The 12,286-nt window shown below is 46.4% G+C and overlaps 1 protein-coding gene across 4 annotated transcripts in view; it reads left to right on the forward strand.

Moving 5' to 3' along the window:
- The window catches only part of LOC146189487 (spermatogenesis-associated protein 20), a 29,705-nt gene that overhangs the window by 2,791 nt on the left and 14,628 nt on the right, over positions 1-12,286 (forward strand). For all 4 annotated transcript variants that reach the window (XM_084604293.1, XM_084604292.1, XM_084604294.1 and 1 more), the window contains exons 3-6: positions 654-718; positions 2,486-2,640; positions 6,247-6,393; positions 11,649-12,029. In XM_084604293.1, coding sequence (XP_084460419.1) covers positions 654-718; positions 2,486-2,640; positions 6,247-6,393; positions 11,649-12,029 — 748 coding nt within the window. The remainder of the gene's footprint in view (positions 1-653; positions 719-2,485; positions 2,641-6,246; positions 6,394-11,648; positions 12,030-12,286) is intronic.

The following is a 12,286-nucleotide window of genomic DNA, read 5'->3' on the forward strand; positions in this document are numbered from 1 at the left end:
CACCTCATCTTCTGAACGAAAATGAGTTTTCGAATTTACTTGTTGTGGAGTTCAATGGCTGAACCTTGAGAGAATGATGCATATGCGATGATCATTAGTGGGAGGGGAGGACTCCAGTATCATCTGCGTCTTGATACGAGTATAGGGAACAGGAAACAGGCGTACATACAGGCTTTGTGATGGCTTTCAAGTGCTCAAGTATGAGTAGCAATTTCGCACGTGCTGTTATAAGATTAATTTTCTTAATTAATTTTGGTGATTCTAGCTGCTGAGCTCATACGAGGACAGAGGATAAAAGCCTGGCTTTATTGGCTGTGCTTTGAGGCAGGTGAATTGCATAAGATGCTCGTGTGCTGTGTAAGATCAGCATGTGTTGAAGAATCCCAGCTGGTGAAACCAATCCAGAGCTCTGCACTAAGGAACCTCTTTCTCTCCCCCATTCTTCCTTTTACTCACGGCATAGTGGATGTTTTCATCGAATATGAGACAGCCGCCTGCTGGTCTGATTTTCTCGTGACCAATTTTGCCATTTCTCGGAGCTGTTTACCTTTGTTTAAGGAATTGAAATTTGCCCAAATTGGGCTTTTCAAAAACCAGATGATGCCATTGAAGGAATGTGTGTTGTTGAAGGAAAGTGCTTATCTATTTATCAGGTATCCCTGGGGTGAAGATGCCTTCGCCAAGGCTAAAGTTGAGGACAAGCTCATTTTTTTGTCAGGTATGTTCATCTTCGAGGCTTTTTCACATACAGCCACTGCAGGTCGACTGTTAGTATGTATGCTTGGTTTTGGTGTATAAATGCTTTCAACTTAACTAGGGTAGTTTGTGGCTGCTGAAGCCATATTGTGTGTGAGAGCATTGTCAAAAGTGCTTTCGTAGTGTTTTTTTGAGCTGTTTGTTTGCAGTGTGGGCACCAAACGTCATAATGAAATTGTCCAGATCTGGCGGTGACACATCTTACTGTAGGTGCGCAACTTTTTGACCGTTGAAGCGTCTGCTAATTGCCACAGCTCTGTGCTGTAAGGCAGATTTGGCTCGCTCACGTATGGCAGCATACGAGAACAGTAATTAAGCCACACTTGTATGACCTCGCCAGTGTGTATGCACTTGGAAGTACATAGCTAAAGAAATGGTAGCTCGAATGCTCAGTGCGGCTGCGATTGGTGCTAAATGCATGTATTGAATGATGATGATGATGACAGTCGCATGCCGTGCCATGTACACATCACCAAGGTTCTGCTTTGCACAGGAATTGAGAGGTTGTATTCCGGTGTACATTTTGAGCTAGTGTCTTGGGGCGAGCGTCAAGAGCTCGTTTTATTGTGTACAATAGCTGTAGTGAGATTGCAGTGTCTGTAGAGCTGAAGGCATTCGATGGGGGGCTGAATTTTATTTCATAACTTGAAAAGTCATGAGCTTTAGCTAAAGGCACATTTTGGGCCATGGCACTTGTCTTTTAGAAGGAGATGAAATGCAAAATCTCTCATGTGCTGTGTGCTAAAAGGGCCCCTGGCAACCAAAGTTATAGTTGAGCCTGGATAAGTTGAACGCCCAGGTGCATATATCGTATTATTTTTTATACAGAAAAGTCAGAACCTTGGCTTGAAAAATCCACGCACAAGTATTGCACTATTGTTACTGTTCTCATTGATTGAACACCCAGGGGAACATTTGATAAATTGAGTGGTGTGCTGTGCCGCTTCTAGTAGCATTTCTTGTAACGCTGCTGTTTGGTCACCATTCGCATGTGGAGACTGGTCGGCTGTGTGACGTTGAACGCTTGGTGGTTATGCTCATGCAGTGAATCCATGCGAGGAGGATTTAAATGTGGGGTGTAATTAGCGAGTAATTACTCACTTGTATATGTTGGTTGTTAATTTGTTGGTTTGTTGTGTTTAACGTCCCAAAGAGACTCGGGCTATGAGAGACACCGTAGTGGAGGACTCCGGAAATTTCGACCACCTGCGGTTCTTTAACGTGCACTGACATCGCACAGCACATGGGTGCCTTGCTTTTCGGCTCCATCGAAAAGTAGACGCCGAGACCAGGATTTGATCCCGCGTCCTTGGGAACAGTAGTCGAGCGCCGTAACCACTGCGCCACCCCGGCGGAGTATGTTGGTTGTGCTTGGGAGCAAGTACCCTTCGATCTCTCGTACCCACTTTTCCACACTACACGACTGCCATGTGGGGAAGCCAACTGAACTAACTAAAGCGTAGTTGTGGTTCTCGCCTGGGCGGCTTTGCCCTTGAAGGCTTTTCAGAAATTAGTTTTGCCTTAGTTTTAATAAATATCTAATAGTAGATGTGCTGCTACCAGGAGTAGACGTGTTTCGACAGCAATGGGATAATTCAAAAGTGCCATCTGCTGGTATCTTCGACGCTAAGCAGGCCAGGTGTAGGGGTTTTTCATGGGGTAATATGCGCAGCTGTCTTTTTTCTGCACCAAAGCTGTATCGTTGCTTTCTGGTTGTCCCCTCATGCAGTGGGCTATTCTACTTGTCACTGGTGCCACGTTATGGAGCGAGAGTCTTTTGAAAACGAGGACATTGCCAAGATTATGAACGAGCACTTTGTGAACATCAAGGTGGATCGTGAGGAGCGGCCCGATATTGACCGCGTCTACATGACCTACATCCAGGTATGTGTATGGCCGTTGTGCTCAGTTACTTCTTACACGAGCAGGTGGCTTGGGTGACCAAGTTTGGTAGTTTTTTCTCGGTGGGGGGGATCATTTGCTTGGAAGAGAAGAAAGTGGTGGAGCATAGAGCAGAGTTTTAGAACAGGATTTCATGGCACCTGTGGTAGATCCCCTCGTGTCTCTCAAGCATCCAAAACTGTGGATGCCTCAACCCCCCACCTTTCCTTTGCACTTGTGTGGTGACAGTGACACCCAGTTTCACAGGCGCTGAAAGTGTGAGAAGTGTGCTGGAATTCGGGTCAAAAGACTGGCAAGCGCCATCATGAATTTGCGGCATTCAATTCCAGCATAATTTGTAGCATCACTGCTGTGTTTTTTGTATGGCTTCAGGTTCATTGCCAATGTACTTAAACCTTGAGCCAGCTATGTCTAAGGGAGAAGCTTTGAGCTACCGTAACTCTCAGATCATAGAAAGCCTACAGCTTCAAGTCTATACTAGTCCCCTTTTCTGTGGCTACATTTTATCCTTGATATTGTTTTATATTACTCCCAAAACATTGCTGTGGTGCGCACCACATAGCTTGAGGCTCGATCTCCTCACTCCGCCGAAGGTACAGAGAGTATATGTGCCCTTCTGAAGATTATGTGAAGTTAAGAGAGAATGTGCGGTAGAAGTCTTGCAGTAGGTGGATGGCTGGACAGTACCGTGTAGGAAGGGATTAAAGAAAGAATGGAAGGGGCAGAGATTGAAAAAGATCGCAGGATTTCACTTAGCTTCTCTTCAGAGCTTAATGGCGAAATCCTTTCCTCCTTCTTCTCTTTACCTCTTCTGTTCTGTGACTAATCTTGCATGTTTGTGTACTTGTTATAATTTCATTTCTTTTTTTTCTCTGGCTGTGTCATTGACGACATGGGCATCTCAGGACTCCTTTCCTCGGTATGCGAGTATGAAGGCCCAACTCTTCGATAAAGGAAATTACGTCGACCTCAGAGCTTGCACGTGAGGTCACTTCCGCCCTCGCCCAGCGCGAGCGGCCATGCTGGTGCATCACTGCTGAACCATTCGTCCGACCGTGTGTTTCGCGCTGGTAGCTCTGTTACGCCAGAGCATTGTACAGGCGATATTTCCATGCTCTTTCGGACACAACGCCTCCTCTTCAGAGGAATGAGTCGCTGGTGCAAGCTATTACCCTGAACTAGTTGGATCGGCGAGCGTACGCTATGAAGAATAAGTGCAAATGTGCGGCGGTACGGAGTCGACATGACGGCCGAAGCTGATGTGTTCCCTGAAGTGGCTCACGGTGATATCGTCGGCTATTAAGTTTATTCCTCCAGCTTTGCGACTTTGGAAGAAGTGACATTGAAATCATTAGAGGCGCACAACTATTTCACCAGTGGGTGGATGACAAGCTTGACTGCGATGCGCCTACAAGATAAAAAAGTGCTTCTGCTCGGAGATCTAAGCTTTCAAATTAAATTACACGAAAAGGTTTACGCGATTGAATCTCCACCACTTGAAGAAAAAAAAAAGTTCTCGTTGTGACGGTAGCGCTTACTGTTATGAGAAAGTATTGAACGTCCGCGAGACGAAATTTGCGGCTGCAAAACATGCAGCTAACAAAGATAAGCCCTGCATGTCCGCCTACATAGCCATTTGATTTTATTACTTTCAAGGCTGCTCAGATGTTACACTGAGTAGGAGGACAAAAATTAATTAAAAAAAAACATGTAGTTACAGCACGTGAAGACAGGCATGCTTGGATTTGTGAGGAGCCTCGATGGAAACGATGGAGGACGGGTTGATCCAGTTCGGTGCAGTTTTGAGCATAAAAGAAGGAGGGATGATTTTGGAAAGAGGAAAAGAGTAAAAACAGTGACTGCTTGGGGTTACTCTTAACAAAACATATTTTGTGAAAAAGTACTGAGGTTTAAATGCAATGTTGAATGGAAAACTCTGTAGGATAGTTTTCAGTGGACAGTGGATACTTCCTTCATCCACGACCAGATTATCTGCTGTGCATGTACCTATTTTACTCAAAAAGAAAAGTGCTCCTTTGTGTAAGCCTAACAATTTTATTTGCAGGTCAACACTCTCAAAGGCTCAGCGACAGCCCTGACGGCGTCCCTGAAAAAAAAAAAAAAAAAAAAAAAATCGATTTGCACAGTTAATCAAATGTGGCGGTTGTTGAAGTAGGTGCGTTCAAATGTGATCGAATGTGAAGCAGGTACATTAGCCCTGCTTTGCTTAAAGAAGCAACACTGCATCAGACAGCATCCAAACATAGCAATATTTATGATAGTACTAGTAGAGCAGTGTTTGAAAGCATTCACTCATTCAGCTTTTGCTTTCCACTTCTTTGCAAAAGAAGTTCACGGTACATGCAAACCACATACCTTTAACGAAGTGCGCTCCGCACACTCGTAAATTCGGCTTGTTGGTCACAAGCTCAATTATTGCAAGCCAGCAACACCGTGCGCCGATCTGTGCTCAGCGCCTTGGTTTTCCACTTCTTTGCAAAAGAAGTTCACGGTACATGCAAACCACATACCTTTAACGAAGGCACACTTGTAAATTTGGCTTGTTGGTCACAAGCTCAATTATTGCGAGCCAGCAACACCATGCGCCGATCTGTGCTCAGCGCCTTGGTTTTCCACTTTTTTGCAAAAGAAGTTCACGGTATATGCAAACCACATACCTTTAACGAAGTGCGCTCCGCACACTCGTAAATTCGGCTTGTTGGTCACAAGCTCAGTTATTGCAAGCCAGCAACACCGTGCGCCGATCTGTGCTCAGCGCCTTGGTTTTCCACTTCTTTGCAAAGGAAGTTCATGGTATATGCAAACCACATACCTTTACATAAGGCACACTCGTAAATTCGGCTTGTTGGTCACAAGCTCAGTTATTGCGAGCCAGCATCACCGTGCGCCGATTTGTGCTTATCGCCTTGGTCGGTTCGCACATGTCTGCGATGATTCTCGGCAGACGAAAGTGTTTGTCGGCTTCTTCTTTCGCCTCGAACTGTCGCTTTGGTTGGAGCAGCCAAATATAGCGCAAAAAACCATTTCGTAGCTGCTAAAAGACGCAAACAAACATGGAGCAATCCGACCTACGTTGTAATGCACAAGTATTCGGTTCGGCAGTGGTTCTCCAGCATGGCCGACTCACGTTCCGCACCCACCGGAAGTGACGTCGGTGCAACCCGTGTATTGTGACGTCTTGCAGACACAACTTGCGGAGTCTCGCAGACTCTCGCAAATACCTCGCAGACATGAGTTTTTCACCATGAGCCCTTTTCCCTTAAAAAATATTTCAATAAATACAGCATTTACACTAGCTATCATTGAATTTTTTTTTTGCACTACAGTTGTACTTATCAATGTTTTGTGGAGTTGAAGATTTCAAGGAGATAAAAAGAAAAGGAAATGTTATATAATGGAAAGACATGGAGAGTTCAATTAAATTGGAAGTACATTTCAGAGCTCACTTTTTTGGGGAATCAACTTACCAGAAAAATCGGAAAACCTGTAAAGTTGACTTGTATTAGATTAATATCTCTTCACACTGTATTGGCATCCACAGTGCCTTACCTTGCCCCTCTTTTCCAGGCTACATCGGGCAGTGGCGGGTGGCCCATGAGCGTATGGCTGACACCTGACCTGAAGCCGGTTGTTGGTGGTACCTACTTTCCTCCCGAGGACCGGTACTACGGCCAGCCTGGCTTCAAGACACTGCTGACCGGCATAGCTGAACAGGTTGGACAGATCTTGCATTTTGTGTTACTGTCAATTCATTGCTGCGAGAGCACTGCGAAATGAAAATTGAACACCAGAAAGAATGCTAGGTGGGGGTTGACCGGTGCAATCCGCCTTTTGTGCGAGGATGTGGCGCCATCATGCGGGAGCGGGCAGGAAACACATTGAGCGGCAGTGTAGCAGACGACGCGAAAGCGCACCATACGAAATGGCCACGGCAACGCTGGTAGAAAGCGAAAGCTTCCCCCCTTTTTTGGCCTCGGAGCGGAAAGCAGTGACAGTGATTGCAGCATATCATGTTCACGCAGTATGAGGGAAGGTAGAGCGTTTTCACAATCCCCTCATAACGCAGCGCGTTTCATGCAGGTGTGCATTCCGGCCGGGACAATGCCCTTTTCACGGGGTGTGTATATGTGCCTCTCTGCCGATCTTCGTAAATGAAATCCTATAGCTGCACGGTTGTAGATGACGCGAGGAGGAAGCGACGCCCATTGCACCATGCCGGCGCCGCGGTGACCGCATTGTGCTCGGTAACTCAAGACACCCCGCGCGTATACGCCGCTCAAAGTCACAGGAGACGATTCCACCTAGCTCTGCAGCATCAACATACCCCTGGCTGCTTTGCCCTTTGAAATCCCTCTCTCTCTCTCTCTCTGCCCTCACGCTCTCCTGTCTGCCGAAAACCTGCACGCTGAGAGCGTCTCATTCTGTCACGTCGAACACGACCCGCGCTACACGCTCCGTGTACACGCTCCCAAGAGCGTGTAGCGCGGGTCGTGTTCGACGTGACAGAATGAGACGCTCTCAGCATGCAGGTTTTCGGCAGACAGGAGAGCGTGAGGGCAGAGAGAGAGAGAGAGGGATTTCAAAGGGCAAAGCAGCCAGGGGTATGTTGATGCTGCAGAGCTAGGTGGAATCGTCTCCTGTGACTTTGAGCGGCGTGTACGCGTGGGGTGTCTTGAGTTACCGAGCACAATGCGGTCACCGCGGCGCCGGCATGGTGCAATGGGCGTCGCTTCCTCCTCGCGTCATCTACAACCGTGCAGCTATAGGATTTCATTTACGAAGATCGGCAGAGAGGCACATATACACACCCCGTGAAAAGGGCATTGTCCCGGCCGGAATGCACACCTGCATGAAACGCGCTGCATTTTTCTGGCAATGGATGATTCAGCGTTGTAGCCGGTTTCTGGCCTCAGGAGTCAGAACGGATGTGGTCGCAGTGGTGAAAAGGTTCTCGGTGCGCAGAGAATGGTCATTCTGTTGTGAAAGGATCTCCAACGTTCATTTCTGCCTCCGCCGCGATTTCTGCGGAATCAACAACTTGGTGACACATGTGAATCTCCTACATATCGGATGCGCATCTCGGTCAGGAACCAACCCTGTTCTACGTCCAGCGCGATCCACTCTGCAAGTGAACGAGCATGAACCCTCCAGGAGACTCATTTATTGTGCCGGGCGGTTTCCTTGCCATTGCAAACGGTTGGACGTAGACGACGATTATCAAGCTCCCTAACGAAGTGTATCTGATTGCGTACACCAAAGGAACAAAATCCGGATGCTTTGGCGTGCACGAAGGCGAGCCTTTAATTTAAAAAAAAAAAAATTATGTGCGTTGTGCAAGAGTGTCAAGTGCGTCATATGCTCCGAGCGGCAAAAACACAGATACTACAGGTATGTATGCATCTAAAAGAAATATGCATGATTAAAAGTACCTACTGGAGTTTTCACCCAGGCTGTAGCACACCAGGGATAGCTGCAATGAGGATTTTTTCGGTGCGTGATTGCTTTAGTTGCGCCGGGGCCTGAAGGCGATGTATTTTGTCCTTTCTTTTCTTTATGTGCGAAGGGGCTAGGTAGCTTAGATATCACAGGCGGCTCTGTGCGCTAGGCCGTAATATTTAGCATGTTTTATCGTGACTGCCTAACAAGAAAAAAAATACGACGTTTTAATGCACTGCCGTTCGCGAGCCTCATGACCAGCTCAACCACTCGGCTCGCGAACGGCGGTGCATCACAACAAACGCCCAATTTTTCTTTTCTTTTTAGTCAGGCGGCAGTTGCGATAAAACATGCTAAATATTACGGTCTAGCGCACACAGCCACCTGTGATATCTGCGCTACCCGGCCCCTTCGTACATAAAGAAAACAAACGACAAAATACATCGCCATCAGACGCGCCGAGCAAATGCTCATTGCAGCTATCACTGGTGGGTTACAGGCTTGGTGCAAACTCCGGCAGATACTTTTCATTATGCACATTTCCTTTAGATGCATACATACCTGTAACGAAGTGTTTTTCGCAGAGTCGAGAGTACGCAGTAGGTCGGCCATTCACATCTTGACGCTTGGTGGCCCTAATTGTAGCTTCACGTCGTTGTTGGCCGCGGCTTGGCGAAGGAAACCTGAAAAACCGCGTCTTGCATCTTGGCGCGCTTAGAGAGTGGCAACCGTACACGGCAGATGTGGTTGGCATCGCTTTGCCAAGCCTGTGACGGCCAACGTGCCGCCCGGTGCCGCCAGCAACAGTGCACTGGCGGCGCCGAGAAACGCCGCCGCCGCCGCCCAATGTGTTTCCATCGGTCGCCGCTATGACTTCGCGCATGTGCAGAAAACGCGCGCAAAAGGCGGATTGCAGCCGCCGTCCAGTGATGAGAAGGGCCCCCATACTTTTTTTTTCCATCTATCTAAGAAATGACATTCCTGCATTGCATAAAAGTTTAAATAAACCACATTGTTTTCATCTGATTCGTTGCCTCTCGCGATGTCATACTGAATGCAGATTAGTGCCTAATGGTTGCAAATTAATTTTGTTGCAAGTCACGGGTTGTCCGGTGCCTTTCGTGAAGGTGCCTCTTATATAAGAGGTGCAGGGTATAATCCAGATCACAGTGCTACCAGGTACCCTCCCCCCTCACATTTAGATTTCTAGGTGTCTCCATACCTGGTGCTTGGAAGGGAGAGTGAAATGTTTGGAAAAGTGTCTTGCCTAATAAAAAGAAACAATATTAAGCATGCCACTTCATGGCAAGACAAACCTTGTGTCATTAAAATTTATTCATTGTAATCATTGTTATCATTGATTCCTTCGTATGTAACCTTCCTGTGACTGCACCCAGAGGTAGTTTTTTGTACTCTATTGGGGACCACGTTTTTTTAATGCGAAAGCATTTCTTGGCTAACCGTGGCGTGCGCAGAAAGTGACTGTTTGCAGAATGCGTGACCAAAAGACAGACTCAAAGCCAATCCAATAACAATTGACATAAGCCTAAAAAGGCAAAATACCAAATTCGGCCATGATTAATTGGCTATAATGCCTTAATGATATTGCATAATCATGAGCCACATTAGTCATAGCCCGAATCCAAGCTATAGTCAGGAGTGCAATTCGTAATCCACATAACAAGCCAACAGAAGCCAATGCAAGACTCAAAACACCCCTGTGTTACAGTGGCTAGAATACAGAAGTGTGGTTACCTCCAAGAGGCGCCTATGGGGAGCATTGAAGCCGTCTGGTGATGCCTCCGCTAGATGGTGTGCCCTCTCACACGTCAGGTCGGCGCATGAAATGCATGCTTGAACCCAGGACTGCGCACATGATATGGGCGCCTTGCATTGGTTTTTGGCGCAGATTCCGTCTGACGGTGTATGATGAGTCGGTGACAAAGTCATTGTTTTGTACCTCATTACAAAAGCGGCTACAAATCGTACTAGGAAGAGGTTTTCTTTGTGCCGAAATTATTCGAAGACGCACACGCTGCCGTTTCCAAGGTGCTTTGAAAAAACTTACTGTAACGTCTGATATGGCACATTATTTATGTTTCAACTGCGAAGGTTAATTCACAGAACGATCGTAGACGGTCCCTCTATATGCACATTCCGGACCATTTTTCTGATTGTGCCTTGCAGTACAAATGTCAAAACTCGTTTTAAGGAAAATAATCATAAGGTGAGTCTGTGCCCATCATGCCAGCACGGCCATAAAAGCGACGACATATAACAATCAAGGGGCTGTGGCCACTGCCACATTGATATTTTTTTAATACGAATTGAATATGGAAAAAGATGCCTTCGAACATCGAATGTCTGATCTGTCAAAAACTAAAAAAAAAGGCAAAATAAAAGTAGCAAACATTGTTCATCTTCTTTATTTCAAAATTCACATGTTATATTTTAAACGCAAAGAGCTATGGAACGAAAAATGGTAGGTGTAACATTGATAGGAAGCTTGCAGAGTGGGTCAGAGAAATAACTCGAGATAATGACATTTTAGTGGAAATCAAGAAGAAGAAATGGACATGGGCAGTGCATGTAGTGCGAAGAGAGGACAACCAATGGTTGCTAAGGGTAACAAATTGGATTCCAAGGGAAGGAAAGCATACCGGGGGAGGCAGAAAGTTAGGTGGGCGGATGAGGTTAGGAAGTTCGCAGGGGTCAAGTGGTCACCAGGCAGGGTTGATTGGAGGAATATCGGGAGAGGCCTTTGCCCTGTGGTAGGTGTAATCCGGCTGATGATAATGATGATGATATTTCCCAATAATATTGACTAGAATTGCACAGCAGAGTATACCCTACTGAAGAATCCGGGATAAATGTATACAGGATTATGTATATATTGTTTCTTGTATAGGGTGGACCTGTATGAAACCAGGTGGAGCTGTTGTACTGCTGCTGAATTAATTCGGCCTTCAAAGTACCGGAAGAAATGTCCGAATTAACCAAAAGCTCGAATTATTTAATGGGCTTGAAAAATCTGACCAACACCGTTTTCCCCACAGTAATTTTATCTGATGAACACCTGCACGATAGTTGGCAATTTTGAATATCAGTTTCTTGAATATGAATACGAATGAAATAACAAAGATATTCCATTCATACTCTTTGAGGATGCTTCACTGCAAGTGAAAGCAGCCAGGTATTGCCGTGAAGCACACAGTGCGTTGAAATCACAGTGAATTAGAAAATTTTCCCTATTCGGAAATTTCAAATGTTCGAAAATTCGGAATATCAATATCAGTTGAATAACAAACATATTTTATTCGTATCTGAAATTTTGAATATTCACCCACCCCTAGCTGTAAGATAAAGGCAAAGTTTGAATGAAATACATGAACCTTAATAAATCCCTGTCTTTGCCTCTCAGCTGCTGTTGTTCTGTCTGTACCTTTTTTTTGTTGCATATTCTATGGTGCAGACCTGCCAGTGAGCTCAAATTGCTGGCTTGGCTGTCAAACACTTCATCACCACACTTGCAGTGGCGCCAAAACCGGGCTAAGCTCTCCGACCAGGGCGCCCGTATCTTCGACATCCTGGAACAGGCAGCCGACCTTCGCATGTTTGGCGGGGATGGTGCGCCCGCGACAGGCGACGCACCTCAATGCCCCTCCGCGGCGGAGGTTGCCGATACCTGCTACCGGCAGCTTGAACGGTCATACGATGTCACCATGGGGGGCTTTGGGCGTGCCCCCAAGTTTCCACAGTGCGTCAACTTCAACTTTCTCTTGCGCCACCGTGAGGTGCTTCGGCGGGGGGAGTCCACGGTAAGGACGAGGGCTGCTGCGGAAAAGGCATTGCAGATGACGGTCCACACACTCCTCATGATGGCACAGGGAGGCATCCATGACCACGTAGCCAAGGCAAGTGTTACATTTTATTGCTGCCTGAGATGTTCAAAATACATAGAGATAGTTCATCTGGAGGTGAATAGTGGGAAGGAAAGGTACTGTCTCAGTAACACCTGAACGCAATGCCTTTAACACCTCAGCTCAATACCTTGGATGAAGGTATGGATGAGGGAGTGCAAGCAGAAAGAGGTATTGGAGTGGAGTGCTATGGATTAGTACCAGCCACTTGAAGGTATTTAACCTTGTGCTTAGGAGCACAAGGTCTTGAA

Source organism: Amblyomma maculatum, chromosome 5 (assembly GCF_055883805.1).
Source record: "Amblyomma maculatum isolate TAMU_Amacu chromosome 5, ASM5588380v1, whole genome shotgun sequence".
NCBI lineage: Eukaryota > Metazoa > Arthropoda > Arachnida > Ixodida > Ixodidae > Amblyomma > Amblyomma maculatum.